This window comes from Balaenoptera physalus, assembly GCF_965194825.1.
Source record: "Balaenoptera physalus genome assembly, chromosome: 14".
Lineage (NCBI taxonomy): Eukaryota > Metazoa > Chordata > Mammalia > Artiodactyla > Balaenopteridae > Balaenoptera > Balaenoptera physalus.
In genome coordinates this window covers 34,374,770-34,398,165 of record NC_138893.1, presented here as the reverse complement: position 1 = coordinate 34,398,165, position 23,396 = coordinate 34,374,770, and the positions used below count along the sequence as shown (strand labels likewise).

Here is a 23,396-nt window from a genome sequence, read left to right as displayed (position 1 = left end):
AGTACCAAATTGGTTCACTAGCATCCTCCAATGATAAACATGGGGCATTTTTTTTTTAATTTTATATTTATTTATTTATTTTTGGCTGTATTGGGTCTTCGTTTCTTTGTGAGGGCTTTCTCTAGTTGCGGCGAGCGGGGGCCACTCTTCATCGCGGTGCGCGGGCCTCTCACTATCGTGGCCTCTCTTGTTGCGGAGCACAGGCTCCAGATGCGCAGGCTCAGTAGTTGTGGCTCACGGGCCCAGTTGCTCCGCGGCACGTGGGATCTTCCCAGACCAGGGCTCGAACCCGCGTCCCCTGCATTGGCAGGCAGATTCTCAACCACTGCGCCACCAGGGAAGCGCAAACATGGGGCATTTTGATGCATTGGTGCTCCATGGTTTCATTGTTGGTCTGTGGGAGCCCGTCAGGTTGGCTTCTGGGCCCTTGAGAGGACCCCAGTGGTCACTGGCAGCCTCCTTGCTGTCTGGTGCGATGCGGTGTTCCGGGCTCATCTTGTGTGTTTCCTGCCCTCCACCTAGAGTTCGTCTTTCTCCAAGGAGCCCTGGTTCCTTTTCCTGGGCAGTGGAACTTAGAGACTACAGTTTGGCACTAGGGGTGCTCATTACCTCCCACTGGATTGGCCACTGTTTGTAGCAGACATTGGCAGTTTTCACATCTCCCAGGACTGTACTGTGTGTATGTCCAGGGTTGGGAAACACTGACATCCAGAACAAAGTCCAAGTTCTGAGGCTGACCTACTAGACCTTCCACCAGCAGGCCCCTGCCCACCCTTTCATCCTTGGCCTTCACGGGGTCTTTCTCGAGCCCTGCATTCTGGCCCCCATCTGCTTCTCGTGGCTTTGACTGGCCAGGCTGGTTAAAGCCTCTCAGCCCTGACTCCCTCCCTCTCACTACTCGAGATGCCTCCCAGGCCCCCTCTGCCTGGTGAATGCCAGCTCATCCCCCTGCACTCTGCTCTCAGGAGCCTTCCCCATCCGCCCTCTCTCCCCATGTGCCCTCTGCTCCAGGCCTCGACACACACCTGAGCCTCACTACTGCGCGGTGCTGGCAGAATGGTGCGTCGGGGGGGGGGGGGGTGCAGGCCCCTGAGACAGAGCTTGAGGCAATGCTGGCGCCACCTCAGCTGCCAGGGAGACCGTGGGCAGGTGCTTGACCCCTGTGTGCCCCATGTCTCATCTGTAAGCGGGGCCGTAGTTGTACCTGATGGTGGTGGACGTGTTGAGGAGAGACTGAATGAGTTCACGCCACTCAGGGCAGTGTCCGGCATGTCACAGACGCCTGATGAATGTAGCCAGTAGGGCTCTATTTGTGTGCCTTTCTCCTCCACTAACTGGAAGTCTCTGGGTGGCACAGACGTCGCTCATCATCTCTGAATCCTCACAACACTGAACCTGACACGTGATCAATGCTCAGGACTCACTGGGAGCTGGTGTCCATGGCTGGAGTGGAGGGACCTAGGGCAGAGGGGTCTAGGAGAGGTGACAATCATCCAAGACCTTGTGCCATTAAAGAACTCTGACTTTGAGTGAAGCAGGGGAGCCACTGGAGGGTTTTGGGCAGAGCCATGCCATGGTCTGATTTAGGTTTTTAAAGGATTCCTCTGGCTCCTGTGTTGGGAAAAGGCTATGGGGGGCAAGGGTCAGAGTGGGGAGCTCTGATGGGTGAGAGCGGGTAGTTGCTCAAGCCAGGGTGGAAGCAGCCAGCCGTGGTGACAAGTGGTAGGATTGGGGACATGTTTTGAACCAGAGCTCACAGTATTCTCTGATGCCCTGGGGGTGAGAGAGAAGAGTTGGCAATGACTTCAAAGCGTTGACCTGAACCAGTGGAAGGATGGAATGAGGGTAAGGCTGGGGGAGGTTTGTTTGGGGGGAGGTCAGGATCTTCATCTGGGGCACACTCAGCTTCCGATGTCTACCAGACGGCCCAGTGGAGATGTCCATGCGGAGGTGGGTGTCAGAATCCGGAGTTTGTGAGAATGGTCTGGGCTGGAAATAGCAAATTGGGAGTTGTCAACATAGAGCTGGTACTTAGAGCCATGGGCTGGATGAGCTCACCAAGGAGATGAACGTGGATGCAGGAGCTGAGGACCAAAGTCTGAGCCCCGGACAAAGGCTCCTCCCCATTTGGAAAAGATGAGGCATCGGCAGCTTTGGGACCTGTCTGGAGAGTTGATGAGGCAGAGCAGGGCAAGGCTAAACCCAGGAGCCAGTGGAATTTTCCAGCCACGTGTCTTATTAGACGTTTATAGTCAGTTTGAGAAGAAGAAGGAAAAAAAATCCAGTGGATGCCTATTTTCATTCTGGTCTTGCAGACGTTCTCTTTTGCTGGGCCTGTACCAAGATCTCTCTTTTGGAAAGGAAATGTGAGTCTGGCTCCCTGTGTTGACGCGTCAAATGCTCCTTACGTATGCCTTAACGCCGCCGCCCCTCACGAGAGGCTCACCCCATCCCCTGGCGTTTTTGTCTGCATCTCTGGGAATTAGCAAGGCCTTTCATCGCCCATCCTGACGTGTCAAATGAACAGCCTTTGGAACACCGCTTTTACGCATGAAGACTTTACTGAGTTTTCCAGGGCTGGCTCAATGCTCGTCTGAAATACCTTTTTTCTTCCATCCTGACTGGAACTCCGAGGAGGGAGGAGGTGGCGGCATCCTTGGTGTTGCACGTCGCTCCAGCGCCCCTGGCTCAGTCAGAGCCATACACGCTGTTCCCACCTCTGTGTTGAATTTCTACCAAGTGGAGTTTTTTTAAAACCAACCCATCTTCGTCGGCTCTGACGTAGCCCCCGGGAAAGGCTGCTCCCCTGAACAGTCCTAAAGACTGAGATTCTCGAGTCAAGCAGAAGACATCGGCTGTTTTAAAATGGGGCCTGGGGGATTTGGGGGCAGCCCAAATCATCATTCATCAGACTGCAGGGACAATTCGGCCCTTAGTCTTGGTTGTCGAGCAACTTCTGGGAGCCTGAGAAAGACTCCCCCATTGCCCTCCCCTCCAGGGAAATGGAGTCAGTGACCCAAGTCAAGGCCTTGAGTAGATTTGGCTTCTGGAGGGCCAAGAAGATTTGCCTAGCTGGTCAGGGGATTGGAAGGGCTTCCAGGCTCATGTCAACCTCCACAGGCCAATAGGGTCTAGCCATGGACCTCTTAAAGACTGATGTACTTCTTCTCTAAATTGTTTTCTGGGAGCCTTGATGGCATCTCAGCTCATCTGAAACCCTCCCGTCCCCAAGCATGGATGCAACTTAAAGTTTTCAGGTCTCTTCTCTTTGGGATTAGGGGAGGTTTGGCAGATACTCAACCAGATTTACTCAACACACATTTATGAGATGTCTCCAATGTGTCACACTCTGTTCTAGCAGTTGGAAACTATAGAGTGAGCAGGAGAAGTAAGTTCCTGCCCTCACGGAGCTTGCTTTCTGATTAAACGCAAGATTGAAAAAAGAAAGAAAGAGCATTTTTTAATGAACTAAGAGATACTAGCTATAAGTTCAGACACCTGTCAAGTATTCATTATCTATTGCTGGGTAAGAAATTACCTAAAACTTAACAGCTTGAAGCAACAATAAACGTTTATCATCTCATAGTTTCTATGGGTCAAGGATTTGGAAGCGGTTAACTGAGGTGCTACTGGCTTATGGTCTCTCTAAAGGTTACATCAAGATATTGGCTGGAGCTGCAGTCATCTGAAGGCTTGACCTGTTTCCAGGCTTGCACACATGGCTGGCAGGTTGGTGCTGGATGTTGGCTGCAGGCCTCAGCTGTCCTCCATGTGAGCCTCTCCATGGACTGCTTGAGTGTCCTCACACCATGGCTGGCTTTCCGCAGAGCAGGTGATCCAAGAGAGCATGGTAGAAGCTGCAATGTCTTTTATAAGCTGGTCTCAGAGGTTCCATGCTGCCATATCCCTGATACTGTAGTGGTTACACGGGTTAGCCCTATTCAGTATGGAAAGAGCCTTCTCAAGAACATGAATAGCAGGATGTGAGGATTATTAAAGTGTGCATTTTGGAGACTGGCGACTACAAATGGAATCTCATATCAGGAAATGCTAAAAGTCACTCTAGCCCAGAACTATGGCACGTGAAATTAGTGGGCTATCACCTGGTTTCAGATATGTCTGGTTATCCTGGAATTTTGTTGTAAAATGAATTGAAATACCTCACCAGCGGAACTAAATATTCTGCTCCTCTTATTTTTGAATCATACCCAGTATTTATTTTTGTCTTTCTGTCACTGCTGTGATCTCCCAAAAGAGAGAGGGTGGAGGGTGGTAATCATTCTTCAGGTGGACATAAAGACCCTCACAGCAGTTGGTAAAGCCTGGGAGCAGGGTCATCTTGAAAAAGTACCACTTATAAAGTAGGTTCATATACTGGACATCTGTGGGATTGTCCAGTCTCCTGGGTGTCCCACCTGTACTCCCAAACAACATGGCTCTCGTAGAAGCTGCCATGTTCTTAATGATGTCACCTGAAAACCACAGCTGATTGGAGCAGGGATGAGTCTGTGAGCCAGTGCAGGTCAATGAGTCCTTTCTCTGGGGTTTATAGGGGAAGGGGGAAGGGGAAGTCCTTCTCTGGTAGAGGAGGCTTAGCATAAAAAACCTGGCTGCCATGTTTCCTACCACTGGAGCAAGCCAGGCAGCACTGAGGGAGAATGAGGCCAAAACACACACACACACACACACACACATACACACCCTGGTGAGAGTGGGTTCCAGAAGTGCTCATGTCCCTGGTTCCTGGTGCTCTGGGCCAGGCTGCATTTCCACTTTCCCCACAATTTTGTTGTTCAACCCATCCTTGGATTCCAGGAGCCCAGAAATTACGGTTTTGCCTGAATTAGGCTAGGTTGGGATTCTTTTCACTTAGAATTGAAAGAATAACAGGGAGAGTCACAGACCTTTGCACGGTGGCCTTGTGAGTGCTGGAGGGAGTGAGGACAGAGAAATAATTCCAGGGGCTGGAGGAGGAGGAGGAGTAGCTAGGCGGTGCGGGCGTGGCAGAGAGCCACTCAGGGTGGAGGCTCTCTGAATGATGGGCAGACAGCAGGTGAGAGCACAGCCCCTCTGTGCTCTCTGACAGCGGCTGGTAAATCTGTCACCTCCCCCCAACCCCTGCCCCGAGAGAGGGTCAGCACCCTTTCCTCCTAACTTCTTTTCTGAGTTTGCCTCTGCCAAGATGTGTCTCTCAAGCTGGTGGCCGTGGTGCCGCCACCTTGGGGTCACTCCTACCATTCTGTCTGTACCCCGCATGGCCAGGGGTCCTCTCCTCCCTCCCTTCTTTCTCTGGGCCCATCCCATTGAAACCTGGGCCATGGAATCCCTTCCTGACCCAGGCCCGAGGGCTCCTCACATGGCAGCCAGAGACCAGAGAACACTCTGTCTGCCCAGGTGGGCACAGGCTGTGGAGCTGACCAGGCCCATCTGATCCTGGGGCCCCGGGGGGACACCCCCATCTGCAGTGCTTCTTCATTCTAGCTGGGGGGCTGGGAGGGGCAGGCGATGCCAGCCATCTGAAGGATTGTTCAGGCATCAGTGAGGGGCCTGGCCGGAGATGGATGGCTCGCTCATGTGTGAATGAAGTAGAGTTTAATGGAGGACAGTTGACAGAGTGCTGGGCAGAGCAGGGAAAGCAGTCCTGGCCGATGTACACACCTGCAGCTCTGCAGGGACAGGGGAGGGGCCAATACAGGAAGGAGTGGGAGAAGGCAGCTGCAGGAGCTGGGTCTTCAGAAGTGGGTCCAGGAACCCGGTGCCCAGGTGGGGAGGGAGCCCGCAGGGAACTCCCCACCCTCACTGTCACCTGCCCCGCAGCAGGGTGGGGAGTGACTCCAGAGGGGCAAACGGAGACTCCCACCCCCGTGGTCGGGCACCAGCAAGACGCTGAGGCCAAGGTGGGAGGAGCCGGGTGTTTCTCCAGAAAGAGCCCCGGGGAGCAGCCCTGCCAGCCGGGCGTGTCACTTGTCCCTGCCGCGAGGACTCTGGAAAAGCTGACCACATCGGTAATTACAGAAGCCGGAGGTGGCGAGACCTCAGAGCCTCTCTGACTTCATCTTCCTGCCAGGGCAGGAGAAGGGCTCCTGGGAGGAGGAGGTGACATCTCAAGTTGGTCAGAGGCCGAGAGATATTCAGCTCAGACTCTGCTCTGTAAACCAGTGCCGGCTTCTGTGAAAACGTGGCAGGGCCCCTTGTACCGGTTTGCAGTCTTCATGTTTTTAAAAACTCATCTGAGGGAAATGTGTTTTAATAGAGGACATATTTTTATTAGCATTTTCTGAGATGGATGATGCAATTAGAGCCAGCCAAGAGAATGAAATATTAGGTTTATAAACTAGGATGTACACAGATGTTTATACTCTTTGGCAAGTACAGATACGTAAATAATTCTTTTCGCCTTAAACTCAATGTAGTATTCTGCTCTTTGTGTTACAGCATCTCCTCCCCAAAGGCCATTCCTGTGTTTGGCATAAACCACCGTGCAGAGAGAAGGCTCATTAAATGCCTCCCTCCGTTGGCATCGTGCATGTATCTGGGGAAGAGAAATGCCCTCCGCGTGGACTGGCACAGCAGCTCTTTGGCGCTCTGGCTGTTAGGGTTGAGCTCTGGGCAGGAGAAGCTTTCAAATGGGCGACACAGCAGGGAGGACAGTGTGTGTCCCCTCTGCTGGGAGGAGGGGACAAGCCCACCACCCTCCCTGGTTGGAGGGAATTCTTACGGGTGGAGGTCGCGGGGGCATCCTGGCATGTGGTTTACCTCTCCATTCGTTGAAGTCATTGTCTGGCTGCCATTTCCAGAGCCCACTCTAATAGTAAAATTCTAGGCTGTTGGCCCAGCCCAGCCTCTTATTTGCTGCCTGTGTTTTCCGGTTGAAGCTGATTTCAGCAGCTTTGGCCCGCTACCTGGGCAAGGGTGTTCCCGTAGCAGCGGGTTCCCGGGTGGTCCCCCGCCTCTGGTCGTGTGATCGGCCTGAGCTCTGCCCAGCCGAGCTGCCATGGTGCTTTTTCTCTGTAGGTGGCCTCTCAGGACGGGGCCCCCATGAGCCCCTCTCGGGGGTCACCGTGGAGACTTGGCCTGTCACTCCAGGTGACTTAATCGGTGTGGAAAGCCCAGCTGGAAGCCTTCTGTTGGTTTTCTGCCTCCCAACACAAATGCTCTTCAAGTGGTGGCGACCTGACATGGACTTTCAAAGAAAGGCCTTTTGATGCCGGGCTGGGGATGCCTGTCCCCGCGTGCTCCCGGCTGCCGCCCTGTGGAACTGTGGCGCCCAGCTGCCCAGTCGGGCCTCTTCTGGGAGGGAGCTGACCTGAAAGGGATGTTATTTTTTTAACGTGGGTTTTAGTACCCAGAGCAATAATATTTTCAGCTGGTTATTGAGGCTGATTAGTGAGCCTTAGGCCTCCATTTGGTTAAATAGAGCCGCCTTCACAGATGTGTTTTGGGACAGTGCAAATCCAGGGTTCTGCGTGGGATTGAGTTACCCCCAAAAGGTAGTCGGGCATTTGCCTGTGGCCTGGGCCCTGCAAAGCAGTCTGGGTAAATTCCCGTAGTGCCAGACCACCAGGAGGGGTTTCCAGAGTGGCTGGACAGTGGGAGCTTCTCTTCTCCCCCCGGAAAATAGGCGGGCAGTTGTACTCTAGAACCCTCAGCCCATTTGGAGATGCAGCTCCAGCCCGGGAGGGTCTTCCGGGCTGGCCTGGGGAGAAATTGGACCCTAGACACTGGGTTGAGAGGTTGCTTTGAACCAGGCTAGGGGGTGGGGGGCGGAGGTTGGGGTCTGACTTCACAGCGAGGTGGCTGGGGAAGGAGTTTCAGTCCCTCTGTGCTGATGTCATTTCCTGTCTCTTTTGAAATAGCTGTGCTTTTGGACGGAGGCTGACAAGTCCTTGGGAGGTGGATTTTGAAATGGTTATAAACAATTTGCAATTAGTTCCCTTGTGTAAATGAGAAAGGCAAGCTCACCCAAGCTTTTCCTTAACTCGAGGAGGCCTTTTACCCACTTAGCAAGTGGGTCAGATGCCAGTGAAGGAGCCTCTCTTGGGTCAAGGAAGATAACACAGTTTGTCTTTTGAGGCCTCACTTCTTTCTTTAGAGCCCGGGTCCCACTGGCTTGGCCAGCCATCAGGGTCCTAAATTCCTTGGTGTTGTTGAGAAGGAGGTCTGGGCCTGGAGGTCCAAGTCCCAGCCCCGCCGCCTCGCTGCAGCCCCCCCCGACCCCGCCCACCTCCCAGGGACCCGGGGCAGCTCTGCTCAGCCTCCTGCTGTTCGTTTGCAGATGAACGGGTATGACAGCAGCCCCTGCCCTCCTATGTCGCTACCTGGGCCCTTTTCAGGTTCATATACGAGCATCTGAAATATCTCTGTATGTTCCCTTTGTAAACTGAAAAGCTGTAACAGGTACGGAATGCATATTATTGTCTTCTCTTGCAAGGTGTAGTAATTACAATGAGTATTTATTATGTGCCCGTCTTTGTCACGTTCTCTCTGCACAATCACCCTACACGTAGGTGCTTTTTCCATCTGCACTTTATAGAGGTTGAGGAAACTGTCCAAGGTCACACAGCTTGTAAGGTGTGTGACCTCAGGCAGCCTCTCTCGAGGATCTTCCAGGTTGGTGGCTCTAGTTATTTTCCAGCAGCTTCCTTTGATTTTCCTAAGCCAGTGGTTCTCAACCCCAGCTGCCTGGGTGCCTGGCCCCCACCGCCAGAGGGTCTGACTCCATGGGCATGGGGCAGGGCCCGAGCACCATCGTTGGCTCCCCCGTGATTCTTACGTGCACCCCAGTTCTGAGCATGTGTTCGCGGTGGAGCACGGTGGGCTGGACTGGACGTCAGGGCTCCTCCCCTCTCTGGGCCTCACTCCCTGCCCTGTAGAAGGAGGGGATTGATCATGTGACCTCCAGGCTGTCTTCTCCAGGGGCCTCTAAGGTTCTACAACTATGAGAAGCTCGTGAACAAATCTATTATTGTTCTTTTCCTTCTTCTGTTTTAGGCAGAATATGAAGTTACTCCAGATGAAAAACTGGGAGAAAAAGGGAAGGAAATTATGACCAAGTACCTCACTCCAAAGGTAAGAGGCTGCCCAAACCCCAAAGCAGGAGGAATATGGGCCCCCAGGTCTGTGCCAGGCCATGTGAGGAGTGCCCAGCCGGCGGTGCCGTTGGTCTCCAGATCCAGAATTCTCATCCTCCTCCAGAGGCACCCAAGCCTGGCAAGGCCAAGGCAGTGGTCCAGGCCACACCAGGCCTGGGGTGGGGAGGCCTGCTTCTTGGGGGCCCAGTCCCCTCCAGGGGCCCTCATACTTCCCACTGTTCACACCCAGGCGTTTGTGGCAGGACAGGTAGAGGCTCGGCTGAGGCAGGGGTCAGAGTGCCCAGAAGAAAGGGCACAGCAGGGGTGGCTCTGAGAGGTCAGTGTGACGGGAAGGGTCCAGGGGTGATGGGAAGGAAAGCGGCTGGCTGAAGCTGTGCTGGCAGAGGCAAAGTCAGCTGAACACACAGCAGAATGCAGAGTATTCTGAAGTGTTCTGGAGTATGCTGAAGGGCCTCAGGACCGGGTCACCCCCATGGCCTGTGTGCATTCATGGCGGCACGGACGCTGGAGGCAGTTAAACATGGATGCCGCAGCTGCTCCGGCTGAGTTCCACTCAGGAGTCAGAGGCAGGACTGTGGACACAAGGAATCCCGTTCACACACACCAGCTCCTCCAGCAGCAGGCGGGCTGCTGAAAGCCCCTGGTGAAGGCATCCAGGGTGACACGAGGGGATTAAACCCACAGTAGCTCCTTCCGAGTCTACAGCCAGGCCTCCTCCTCTCCCTGTACGTACGGATGGTTTCTGCACAGTTTTATATGTTTTATTCACCTGGCGTGAAAGTCCCTTGAGTCACCTTGTCGTTCTCAGCAGGGGTCACAGGGGTCCTTGGCAGCTCTGCTCCCACCTCACACCCTCGCTGCCCCCTGGGATGTTTGGGAGGTCCCAGGGGCCTGAGTGCGTGATGAGGACCGCGCGTGCCACACTGAGCCCTTGCTCCGGAGCAGGTGTGCTCGCCTCCAGCGCCCGCCGGCGGCCGGCCCAGCCTCACCCCAGAGGTGTCTCCGTGTCCCTTTCTCCGGCTCCTGCTGAGCCACCACCCCCAGCTGCTTCCCTTTTCTGCTTCTGCTTCCGTCGTAATCATACACACCTCTTAATGGAATGGCAAGCAACCCCAGGGCCTTTGCACTTCTCAGAAGCGAGTGGATTCATGTTCATAAACTCCTCCAGACGCTGGACAGGGCTGGCTCGCTCTGCACAAGGCGTGGCCCTGGGCACACCTGGCTGCCCTCCATCTGCAGGGCCACCAGGCTGCGGGGCCTCGCTTTGTTCCAGATACGGGCCTGAAAGTCTTTAGGTTGAAAATGGTCAAGGAGGAGACGTGTCTGAGCGGGGTCCCCCTTTGCCCACAGTCACAGCCGCTGACCTGTTGAGAGGCTGCAGGTGGATGTTTTCGGTCTCCTGGCCACCACTTGACCCAGGGAGTCCACTCCGGGCATGACAGGCCTGAGGGGCGTAAATACCCCGGAGGAAGAGAACAGCTCACTGCTGAGCACCTAAAGCCAGCCAGACACCAGCTAGACACTGTCTGTGACGCTTCCGGCCTTCACGAGATGAGAGGTGGATAGACAGCCCCGTTTACAGGCGGCTGCCAGGGCCCAGAGCAGGGAGTGACCTGCTACGGCCGCGCAGCTGATAGACTCTTGCTGCCCTCGGCCACGTGGTTTCCACAGTGGCTCAGCTTTGTCCGTCTAGCTCTCCATCTGCGACCCCCTTTCGGGCTGCCCACCTGCTGGGGTTCCCCCTCAAACAGTGGCAACTAACATGCACTGAGGACCCAGTGTGTGCAGGTGCAGTCTCACCTAGTCTTGCTTTCGCCGTGTGATGTGGCTGCATCTTATGAGGACCGGGAGGCTTAGGAGGTGCCGTCACTGTCCCAGGTGACAGCTGGGCGTTGGGCCCAGGTCGCGGTGATCCCAGAGCCTTTGGCTTTGCCCCTGTGCTGCACTGTGCCCACCGCACACCCGCCCGCCCCCGCGCATCTGCTGGCCTGGCCATGACCTGTGGTGAGCGTGAGGTCGTCCCTTTGCCTGGCCTTGCTGGCTCGCTTGGCCTGTCCAAGGGCTGCTGCAGGGGCCACTTCTCTCTCTCCCCCACTGGCCAACCTTGACCAGAAGCCTCTTCTCACGGACCCCAGTCGGGGCCCTCCGGACCTCGCTACCCCTGCTCAGCGCCGCCTCTGTCTCCTGCAGAGATGGGGCCCAGCCTCCCCCATCAGCTCAGACCGTTTCACAGGTGCCTCAGAGCTTGGCAGCATTTTTTCCTTAAGTACTCCTCAATTAAAAAAATGTAAACCACAGCATACGTTATGGCCCAGGTGCCTGGGGAAGGTGGTCGAAGCGGTCCCGTGCGTTAACTGCTTTCCGATAATAAGTTTTGCGCTGCCTTCCCAGTCCTTCCTGCAGTCGCTCTCCTGGGAGCCTGTGTTACTTGTCAGCGCTGCAGATGCCCCGGGTGCTGGGGAGCGAGCGCTGGGAGAGGAGCCACGTGTCTGAGGCCCCAGCACTGGCTCTGAGGCCTTCGAACGGCCCCCAGGACGCTTGTCCCCAAACCCAGGTCGTCCGCACCTTGTACCCCCTCCTCAAGGTGCAGCTCACGTGTCTCGGCTCCAGGCAGCGTTTTCCAAAGGGTAGACTGTGCGACACCGACCGTTCGAGAGGCTCTGGGAAAAGAACTCCTCTGTGGACAATTACCTGTGCGCAGCACTGCTCGCCGTGTCTCTCCCCTGTAAAGAATCACCCGGCCTGTGAGCAGACTAAAGGCTCTGAGAAGTCCCTCAGTAAAGAAACCTGCTTAACTGCTAATAAAGCATTTCCCAAACTTTTTTTTTTTTTTTCAATTTCACATCCTGCTGAATACATCTTGGGCTGCAGAACACAGGCAGGGGTCTTCACGACCTGGCCTCCAGTTTCCTTTCCCAAAGGCCCCACGCTGGGCTCCAGCCACGCCACCTCCCAGCCTCATCTTGATGTCCCCATCTCGTTGCCCTTGTCCGTCTGTTCCCTGCAAGGCCCCGCACCCGGAAGGGGCTGGCCCCCCTCCGTCTTTCTCCCGCTGTGTCTCTGCTCCTCCGCACAGAGCCTTTTCTGCCTCTGGTCAGAAGCCATCGCTCCCACCTGGGTGGTCTCCGAGCTCGCTGCTCTGTTGTGCTTCTGTAGGTCCGTGGGGTCAGTGCTTCCACGCCCCGGAGGAGGTGGCTTCTGAGGAGCCCGCCTTCCAGAGGGGGTGACGGGGCGTCAACAGATCGGTGGAATGCAGTGTGATGGGAGCAGTGGCGGACGGTGCACAGGGAAGTGTGAGGGTGGAAGGTCCGGGGAGGCTGTCCTAGACCGGCCTGGGCGAGACAGGGAGGCTTCTGGGAGTTGATGCAGCGGAATCAAATTTCAATGTGATGATGAGGGGAAGCCAGGTGCGAATGAAAGGAAAGGAGAAGGGCCTTTCATGCTCAAAGGTCTAGAGCAGGGGCTCTCACCTGGGGACGTTTTGCCCTCCCCCCCCGCCCCGCCCCAGGGACATTTGGCAGTGTCTGGAGATAATTTTGATTGACACAACTGGGGGTTTGTGATACTGGCATCTAACGCACATGGGCAGGGGTACAGCTGAGCCTCCTGCGATGCACAGGATGGCCCCCACCACGAAGAGTTATCTGGCCCCAAGTGTCAGTAGCGCTGAGGGTGAGCGGCCTTGGTGCAGAGGTGGGAAAGGGTGTGTGTGCGGGGGAGAGGTCAGTGTTACAGGGGCCCTCTGGGTGGCAGGACCTGGAAAACCATGGTGGGGAGTTTGACACCATCCTAAGGGCAGTGGGGAGCCCCTAGGGCTCTGAATGCCATTTGCAGTTTAGGATGGTCTCTCCCCCAACGCAGAGGAGAAAGGGGAGGGGGAGGGCTGGAGGCAGGAGGCCATCCCGGGAGCTGCTGCCGCAGCTGGGGCAGAACAGGGTGGGGGGGGTGTGGATGGGAAGACCAAGGGCCTTGGGAATGTTGGGGGAAGGAGCTCTCGGGGGATGGCAGGTGTGGGGCATGAGGAAGGGGAGCAAGGGGAGTCCCAAGTGACTCTCTGGTTTCCATCTCAAGTCACTGAGTGGGTGCAGGTGCCCCCAGGAAAGGCAGGGTACCCAGGATGAGGGCCATTGCTGTAGGTGGCCAGGCTAGTAGCTCACTGGGCAGATATGATATCATCTGTTCGCTGTGTCCCCTGCCCCGTGCACAGTGTTGGACACATGGCTCTCATCCATTGTGAGTTGGTTTGAATGAGACAATGAGGGGCCCTGGGAAGCTTCCCTCTATGGGCCCCTTCCCTCTCCCGCCTCAAGTCTCTTTCTGGCGAGCTGACACTTGGCTGGCCTGTGTCCCCCAGTGTCTGACGGAGTGTGTTTGCTGAGAGTCTGGCTGAAAATCCCTGCTCAAAGTCAAAGCTCATGCCCGGAGCCGGATTCTCTCTCCCCATGCGATGATGCTCTCCAAACCCTGGCTTGAAGGCGTCCTTCTCCGAGGCCAAGTCCTCTCTTTGGACGCTGCCCAGAATCCTGCATCAGTTGCCCGTACACGGCCAGTCTTGCTCTGGGGGCAGTTAGAGGACACCAGCCCGGGGTGGGCTTTGGGATGGGCTGAAAGCTGTTGAGATCTGACACGAAGGCAGCAGAGTGCTGTGAGGAGGCGAGTTTTAGAACCTGGTAGACCTGGGTTGGAAGCCAGGCTTGGCCTCTGTTAGCTGAGTGGCCTTGGGAAAGTTACTTAACCTCCCGGAGCCTCAGGCTGCTCTGTCCAGTGGGCGAGGGTCATAAATACCAGCAGGACAGAGCCCAGGAGCTGGTACGAATAAGACTCTCCCTAAGCAGTGGCTCTCATCTGACTTTCCCCCTTCCTAGTCTGTGTTTTCAAATTCAGGCCGTTGAATGAGGAAATCATTCAGACATGAACTCCAGCTGTGGAGTTGTGAGAGGCCAAGGAGGGGTCCACAGGGTCCTCAGCCTCAGAGGGCTGGCCAGAGAGACTGGCCAACGGCAGTGCATTGGTCGGGATGATTAATGCTAGCTGCCACAACAAACAAACCCCAAATCTCAGGGGCTTCACATACCAGAAATTTCTTTCTTTCTCATGCGTGCTCTGCCTGGGTCTCTTCTGGATGAAGATCAGGGGTCCTGGCTGCCTTGGTGTCTCCACCACCAAAGGGGAAGAGAGGAGTGAAAGACGCACGTGAGCTGTAACTGCCTTGGTCCCGATGTGACACATCACTTTCTCTCTCAGTCCACCGACCAGCAAGGAAGGCTGGGGGATTCAGGGGAGCATATGGAAAATTGCTTCCCGCCTACGTTTCCCCAACCCCCAAGCTGAAAACATTGTCTGTTTGGCAGGCTAATTTCTAGTGCTGGTGAGACAGCTCAGAGAAGCTGCCCAGAAGCTGGTCGAATCAGACATGTGTGCTGGGCTCTGTAGAGATCTGGGCAGCTCACTTTCCAGGTACCTACAGATCAGAGGTGATACAGGTGGCAGGTATTCAGGTGCAGGATTGCTCTGAGCTGGAGATGGACCAGGAAATATTCCTAATTATAATAATAAATAATAATAATGGATGATGCTGAAAACAGTATTATATATCATTCAGCACAACAGACATCATTTTTAAAATACTAGCTTATGGGGACTTCCCTGGTGGTCCAGTGGTTGAGACTCCGTCTTGCAATGCAGGGGACGCCAGTTCGATCCGTGGTCGGGGAACTAAGATCCCACATGCCGCGGGGCAACTAAGCCCGCGCGCCGCAGCTAGAGAGAAGCGCGAGCACTGCAACTAAGACCCAATGCAGTCAACAAATAAAAAAAAAATAAAATAAAATGTTAGCTTATGGAGATATAATTCACATATCATAAAATTTACTCTTTTAAAGTCCACAGTTCAATGGTTTTTAAAATAGTCACAGAATCGTGCAACTATCACCACTATCTGATTCCAGGACATTTTTATCTCCCTGAGTAGAAACCCTGTACTCATCACCATCACTCCCTGTTTCCTTTTCTTCCCACCCCAGGCAACTGCTAATCTACTTTCTGTCTCTATGGATTTGCCTGTTCCGGGCATTTCATATAAGTAGAATCATACAATATGTGGACTTTTGTGACTGACTTCTTTCACTTAGCATGTTTTCAAGGTTCATCCATGTTGTAGCAGGTATCAGTATTTCATTCCTTTTTATGGCTGGATAATATTCCATTTTAACGGATAAACCACATTTTATTTATCTTCTCATCAACCGATAGACACTTGGATGTTTCCGCTTTTGGGCTCTTATGAATAATGCTGCTATGAACATCCATGCACAAGTTTTTGCATGGACATGTTTTTAAATTTCTCTTGGGTATATACTTAGGAGTGGAATTGCTGGGTCACATGGTAACTTGGATATTTAATCAGTTGAGGAATGGCCAGGCTGTTTTCAAAGTGGTGGCACCATTTGACATTCCCACCAGCAGTGTATGAAGGTTCCAATCTCTCCACATCCTCTCCAATGCTTGGCATATTCCATCTTCTTTTTTCATCCTAGTGGGTGTGAAGTGGTATCTCATTGTGGTTTTGATTTGCATTTCCCTAATGACTAATGATGTTGAGCACCTTTTCATATGCTTATTGGTCATTTGTATATCGTCTTTGGAGAAAAGTCTATTCAAATCCTTTGCCCATTTTTAAATTGGGTCGTTTATCTTATTAATATTGAATCCTAAGGGTTCTTTTTTTTTTTTTTTTTTTTTGGCTGTGTTGGGTCTTCGTTGCGGTGCGCGGGCTTCTCATTGCAGTGGCTTCTCTTGTTGCAGAGCACGGGCTCTAGGCGCGCAGGCTTCAGTAGTTGTGGCTCGTGGGCTCTAGAGCGCAGGCTCAGTAGTTGTGGCGCACGGGCTTAGTTGCTCTGCGGCATGTGGGATCTTCCCGGACCAGGGATCGAACCCGTGTCCCCTGCATTGGCAGGCAGATTCTTATCCACTGCGCCACCAGGGAAGCCCCAAGCGTTCTTTTTATGTTCTAGGTACAAGTCCTTTACCAGATATATGATTTGCAGATATTTTCTCCCAGTCTGTGGGTTGTCTTTTTACTTTCTTGATGGTGTCCTTTGAAACACAAAGATTTTTCATTTTGATGACATTCAGATTCATTTTTGTTACTTGCTTTTAAATGACTTGTCTTCATGTTGTCTTATCTGTCCCTGTAAGAAGGCCTCAGTTTTTTGAGAAGCAGGGTGTATATGGAGAAACGTTAGGCCCATAAATCTCTCTTCCTCTGCAAAACCAAAGCCCCATCGCCTGTTGTAAGGAGCAGGGCCAGGTCTGGTCCTTCACCAATATTCCACGCCTTCTCCTGGTTGACATGACCATATTCTTTAGGCTCTCTGGGTCTAGCACTGCAATGACCTGCTTTGGATCTTCCTAGCAACTCCCCAAGATGGGTATTAGTGCATCTATTTTACAGATCAGGCACCTGAGGTTTGGGAAGGGAAGAGGCTGGCTTAGAATAGCGGAAGCAGGGCTTAAAAGGAGCTTCTTAATGTCCTGCTTCGGCAGTGTGGTTTGTAGGACATCTTGCTCTGTTCATTTTAATTGTGCCCATCAGCAACTGTGCCAGGTCTCCACTCCAATCACTAAGGCCTGGCAGGTGGCACCCAGTTTCAATGTGGTTTTGCTAGGAAGTGTCAGTGGATGCCAGGCGGAAGCTCAGACCTGGCGGAGGGTCCTGTTGAAAGGGCCTGCGTGGGCTTCCTCCGACAATGAGGTGGGCAGGTGGGTTGGGACAGGCTTCTGACATGAACCCTCTTGGCATCCTCTGTGGGATCCTGGGAATGCCCCAGAGCAGGCAGCTCTTGGAGAGCATTCCTTGCAGGAGGTCCACTGGCAGGATGGCGTTCTCTGGGCCCTCCAGAGATGCCTCTTTGTTTCTGAAAACAATGGTAGGCTAAGGCAGGGAAGTTTGTTCTTTTTAAGGGGGAAACTACCCATCAGTCTGAGTTTCTGCACAAAAGAAATCTATTCCTAGTGCTTGTTTGGTTCTCCGGAAAACATCTACTTTTCAAAAAGTAAGGAGCTTGAATGAAAGGAAATAATAATTATTCCAGGTTCCTCTTTCTCTGGCCCCTGGCTCACAGCCTCCCTTCACTGGCGCCTCCCCCTACCCCACCAGGCAGTAGCATAGGATCTGAGCTAACCCAAACAGCTGGCTTCCCGAAAGGGGACAGCTCCTCGGCCTCTGGGGCAGTCAGAGGCTTCAATCTTTGTCTTCAGGGGCACATGGAACCCAGTTCTGCCACTTTCCCGTGGGGTGTGTTTGGAGCCTCAGTTTCCCCATCTGAGTATGGGCATGATAACAGTGGTGCCCAAATGGGCTCATTTTTCTTTAAATCAACTCATCTTTTAACTTGAAATAAATGAGTTTCAAAGGAAACTTTGTTATCAGGAATTACCTGGAAAGCCAGTATTGATTTGCTGTACATGAAGATAACTGGAGAAGTTATCCTAGCTGGATACTCTTTTGCTTACCTAACGCTCGGAGCCTCCTTTCTCTTTGTTTCTGAAGAACAAGTAGCGAGTATTAGAGACAGGTTAGCAAGATGGTAGGTAGCATCACACTGAGACTTTCTTCTTGACGATGGGAGACTTGAAAGAAAATTGAGAAGGGAATACTTTTTTCACTGAGTGATTCAGTATTATTTAATTGTGTCCCTGTACCTCGAGGCTAAGACCACTTCATCATCTTTGGAAAATGCTGGGCTGTCTACTTCCCAGCTATGATGCATTTTAGAAATGCTGGCTTGTTGTTGGAAGAGACAGCATGACCTAAAGCAAAGGGCACTAGGGCTGAGGCTCGCTCCTGGATCTCCCTTCCTGGGATCTGGGGCCTTGAGGAGCTAGCTTAGTATCCATCTAACCATCTAACCAACACTTGGTCTCCAGGGACCCAAGGCCATGGAATACAGGTGGCTCGGGTAAATGCCTCCCTTCCACGTGCCCGGCCTGCCCTCCAGGGGTTTGAGCTCCCTGCTTCTGGCCCCAGAGCCAGCTGTTCATCTCTGCTAAGATCACCTGGCTCTTGTCTGCCTCCCTGCAGCCCGAAGGGCATCTCCATCCTGCTTTCAGTGAATCTGGTGAGCTCAGAATCCACCTTTGCTTGAACCCCTCCTGGGCAGGGTCTGGCTGGAAGGGTCCAGCTGGAAGGACCTGTGGGGTATGCACCCCAGGTTTTCCCACTTTCTGCCACAGCACTGCAAGAAGCCTCAAGGCTGGAAGAGGGTTGAAAAGAAAACTTGAGAAAGGAACTTCCTGGGAACAGCTCTTACTGTGTGCCAAACACTGTTCTCAGGGCTTTAAATAGCTCACTTAATCCTCATATCTACCCCATAGATTATTATCTCCATTTTAAAGATGAGGAGGTGAAGACACAGAGAGGTTAAGGAACTTGCTCAAGGTCACACAGCTGGGATGGAGGAAGCTGAGACTTCGGAGTCTGTGCTCTTGACCCTTCCCCATCCTGCTCTCCTAAGATAACCTAACCTGGCTCCCTGCCTTGAGCTCCACTCACATCTCTTCTTGATTGAAGGACTGTTCATGACCAGTCCTTTGGAGACTGGCAAACCAGTGCCGTCTGGAGAGCAGCAGGGCTCCTGGGTCATTTCAAGTTTGCCCCAGCACCCAGCACTACATGGTTCCCCATGGAGTGCCCCTGCTGCTTGAGCCAGCAATCCTGGTACATTGGGAGATGACTCCATGGCCCACCCTCAGGGACTGTTCCTCTAGTTCATCCCAAGGGGAAAGAGGACAGACACCACCTAGAGTAGGCTACAGCACCCAGGGGATCTCAGGGGCCACCCGGTCCAAGGCTTTGCATGCAGTTTTAGCTGTAGATTTCCAGATGCAAAGACACGCGGATCTGCTGTGCTTGACCAGCCTAGGGCAGGGCCCCCTTTTGCTCCCTTCCCCGTCCTGGGCCCTGGCTTTGAGAAGAACACTTGTGGCTCCTTGGAACCCAGTTTTAAAACTACTGGGCTAAGCCAAACTCCTCATTTCCTAGATGAGGGAACTGAGGCTCAAAGAGGAGCTGGACCCCTGAAGGGTCATACAGCTGGAGGAGGAGAATGGAACATTCCACACTGGGCTTTCCACACCCCTGTGCTGCAACTATGGCGCAAAGGCACGAAAAGGAATGCTTCCTGACTTCATTTACCACCTCCCACCCTGGTTGGCCTGCAACGGGGCCTGAATTCCCCTGAGGCTATTATTCTTTGCGTCAGTACTTGTCTAAATGCTGAGACATTTGTAGTGTGCCAACAAAGCAGAGAAGGCTGCTGGTGCCGAAAGTTCCACCATTTAAGTATCCACACTTTTTAAATGGAGATGCCCTTGAGGGCATCACTGAATCTAACCCTCTCACACTCCTTTACTAAGGGTGGGTGTTAAAGGGGGAGGTGGGGCAAAGTGACATTATTTTAGCACCTACTGTATGCTGTGTGCTTTACATCTTTATCGCATCCTGTCTTCATGACATTCATTTGTAGTAGACACATTTGTCCCTGTTCTACCTTGGGTAAAGGCCTTTAGCTATTAAGAGTGAAAGCTGGGAGAATTGAAAACAGGGACTGACACACAGATACTTGTATGCAAATATCCATAGCAGCATTATTCACAATAGCCGAAAAGTAGAAGCAACTCAAGTGTCCATTGACGGATGAATGGATAAGCAAAATGTGGTGTATCCACACAGTGGAATATTATTCAGCCATAAATAGGAATAAGTCTTGACACATGCTACGGCATGAATGAATCTTGAAAACATTATGCTAAGTGAAAGAAGCCAGACATAAAAGGCCACATACTGTGTGATTCCACTTATATGAAATGTCTAGAATAGGCTAATTCATTGAGACAGAAAGTAAATTAGAGCTTACCAGGGACTCGTTGGAAGGAGGGATGGGGAATTATTGCTTAATGGGTATAGAGTTTCTGTTTGGGATGATGGAAAAAATGTGGGAAAAGATGGTGGTGATAGTCAACATTATGAATGTAATTAATGCTGTGGAATTGTCCGCTTACAAGTGGTTAAAATGGCAATTTTTCTGTTATGTCTATTTTACCACAATAAAAGAAAAAGAACAACAACAGAAAAAAGGTGATGATGAGATATAACCCCAGTCTGTCCGGTTCTAGAATCTGGGATCTTTCTTTTCCACTGTGTCGTCTTCTCAGAGGTTAACCAAAGACAGAATCCCCCCGAATCAGCTTCCCAGCTGCTGCACAAAGTAGCAAGTCCGGGAGGGCAGGTGGATTGGAGGATGTGCACACTGGCTGCTCCCTCCTGCGCCGGGTCCACCTTCTGGCTCCGAACCTTTGCGCTGTGTCATTAGCTTTTTCTCATGTCACAATCTCCCTGCACAACATTTTTAAAGACTGTGTAATTGTCCTTCAAATAGATACATTTATTTCTCTCCCCCAACCTTTCCTGGAAAACACATCCTCTTTGCCTGATGTCTTTGGGCCCCTCTCGACATCCTTGAGGCTGCTCTGCCAGCCGGGGCTCCACACAGCAGGCCAGAGCATGCCCATTGGGGTCCCTCTTCCTTTCTTGTGACCTTCCAGGTCGGAAAGTTGGATGTTCCTTTGATGCCAGTGGAGCCGGCGCTACCTCTGACCCCCATTCCTGTGTGTGTGTGTGTGTGTGTGTGTGTGTGTAGTGTTTCCTGACCAGAATTCCTCTTTTTAGAGTGTCTGGAGACAGAGAAACCAGCCACAGGCTTCCTGAGGACAACCTCCCCTCAGCCTTGCCCTGGGTAGGCAGCGATGCTGGTCTCTGCGGTGCCTGTGCTCGGCCGAATCTGTGTGGCCTGACAGGCCCTCCCTGACCGTGGGCCTTGGGCAGAGAAATGACATCATGGGGGTTTCAGTCGAATTCCCTGGATCTTAGGAGATTCCTGCCCCTCCTTCATTCCCAAGCCGCGTGGAATGAAATCTTGACTGCAGAAAAATCTTCCCGGGCCAAGGTATTTCCAACACAGCTTCAAATTGAAGCCGGTCTGGAGGGTGTTCTGGAAGGTGGAGAGTCGGCTTGCTGTGCCCTCACCTCTCATGCACAAGGAACGAGAGACACTCCCGGCCGTGAGCGTTCTGCACCTCAGCCCCTTAGGACCCAAGTTCTACCCGTGAATTACCTGCACGTGGCCGCCCTGACCCAGAGCAGAGGTGGCCGAATTCAAACCGCTCGCCAGGAAAAACCCCGCTTCTCTGGGTCCTGAGAGCCAGGGCCGCCTGTGTAAACAGCGAGTCTTCTCCCATTGCACACTCTAGGCCCACAGGTCTTGACCGGAGATTATCAAGTTGACAGAGCCCGGCTGGCCTCTCACTCCACATCCAGGCAGATTTCGTTTTGTTAATTATCCTTTTTTGCTTTTGACGTAAAAAGTCAGGGTCTGGGTCAGGGCCACTTGTATGTTTTCCTTTCTTTCTCATTCAAGTTGCCCAGCTCTCAGGGCCTCTGGCTAAATTCTGCTAGTGTTTAAAAATGTTCTCTCTCACTTCCTGACCCCTAAAAATCCTTCATCCTGATTTCTGCGAAGCCACTTGAACAGCAAAGGAAGTAAGGGACAAGACCCTTTCAGTCCCTATCTGCTTTTCCCTTCTTGGAGGGTCGTGGCTATGTCTCAAGGGCTGTGCTTCTCCACTTTGCTGACCCAGGGAATGTGATACCCTGTGACCTGGGGTGGCCCAGTCAGCAGGGGCACCCTCGGAAAGGGCTGGAACCCCCTGTAGAGCAGGCTTGCTCAGAAGACTGCCTGGCCCCGTGGCCCCTCACGCAGTTGATGGTCTCTGTGAACCTGCTCTCTGCCATCTTAAATTTGTCCAGACAAGTGTCGATTTTGCCATAGGATAAAGTTGATTCTTTCGGATCCCTGGCCTTCTCAGAATACTTCCCAGGGTACAGATACCTGGAGGGTCCTCCTCATTGCCTAGCCAAATGCCCTTCGTCCTCTGAGCCTTGATCAGACCTCACCTCAGCCATGAGGCCACCGCTCTGAGCTCGCCCTTCTAGGGGCTGAAAGGCAGCTCCACACTCCGCCACCCTCAGTCCCCACCAGCCTTGAACTCCTGCCACTGGCCAAGTGAGTCGGTTTATGAGGTCATTGGGGTGGAGCTCATGACCTGGGCACTGAATGGACACTCAGGGACCCTGTTGTAGCTGACAGACTGAATCAGCTCGGACCCCAGCGGGAGAAGCAGCGGGCTCCTTGCTTTCTGACTGGTCACAGCAGTGGCACCACCTCTGGGTCTGCTCACAAAGGCAGCTCTGCGCCCTGCGATGTCTTCCTGGCCTGGCAGAGTAACCCTCTATCCCCATGGTCACCCCCGAATTGGTGTAAGAGATCGTTGCCCAAAGACTTAAGGAGATCACCAGGGTGGCCGTGTGTGTCTGCGTCATAATGGAACTGTGGGCCTTACGTAGGACACTGGGCTGCTTCCCAGCACAGTGTCAGGGCAATGGCCTTCCTCACCTTCTCCTACCATGAGAAGCCCCAGAGAGCCCCAGGAGCCCCTTGGACTCTGGGTCTTTGGCTGTTCATCACAAAAAGATAAAAGTGCAGAGTGGCAGGAGGTGGACCCCTGGATGTCCCCCTAGAGAAGGGCCCTTCAAGACCGAGTGCTGTCTATCAGAGACAAGGGAAGATCCAGGTTTTGTAGGGGCTGAAGCTTAAGTAGCATGGGAAGTATGCTCTTTAAGAAGAACGAACAGAACATTAGGTACAAAAGTATTTCCTGAGAATGAGAGAAGAAACGACAACCACTGCCTGGAGCCTTGGAGATTCGGTCCTTTTCACCTGAGATCTCAATTTACCGGAGGTGCTTGTGCAGAAATGCTTCCTCTCTCACCTAGAAAACTCTGTAGCTCCTAGGACTGCAAGTAAAGGACCCGAAAGCTTCACCTTCCTCTGCTTCAGGGTGAATCGCTTCTGATTGGAGACCCTGCCCACCTGATGGCCAGAGGTGAGCATCACATTTCCTTAGAGCTTGAGAGAGGTGCCATGAGACTTGTCGTTTTCCCAGCTTCTACCCCAAGGACCTCCAGCAACCAGCTGCCTGTCCAGCATGTGTCTCTGCCCAAGGGGGGCTGCATCTGGCACTGTGCTCAGGCCATGCAGTCCAGCAGCCTTGCTGACCACGTGGACACTCAGGGAGGAGTTGGTGTTTGGGCCGAGAGCTGCAGGGGACGGACATCAGGCCCAGAGTAGCAGGGGCCAGAGCCCCTTTGCCCGCGAGCGCTTGGCTTGGCTGATTGACTTTTCCCCA

The 23,396-nt window shown here is 53.0% G+C and overlaps 1 protein-coding gene across 6 annotated transcripts in view; it reads left to right on the top strand.

Moving 5' to 3' along the window:
* GRK5 (G protein-coupled receptor kinase 5) overlaps nt 1-23,396 on the top strand; it is a 220,290-nt gene that overhangs the window by 157,965 nt on the left and 38,929 nt on the right. For all 6 annotated transcript variants that reach the window (XM_082424767.1, XM_082424768.1, XM_082424765.1 and 3 more), the window contains one exon: nt 8,992-9,069. In XM_082424767.1, the coding sequence (XP_082280893.1) occupies nt 8,992-9,069 (78 nt within the window). The remainder of the gene's footprint in view (nt 1-8,991; nt 9,070-23,396) is intronic.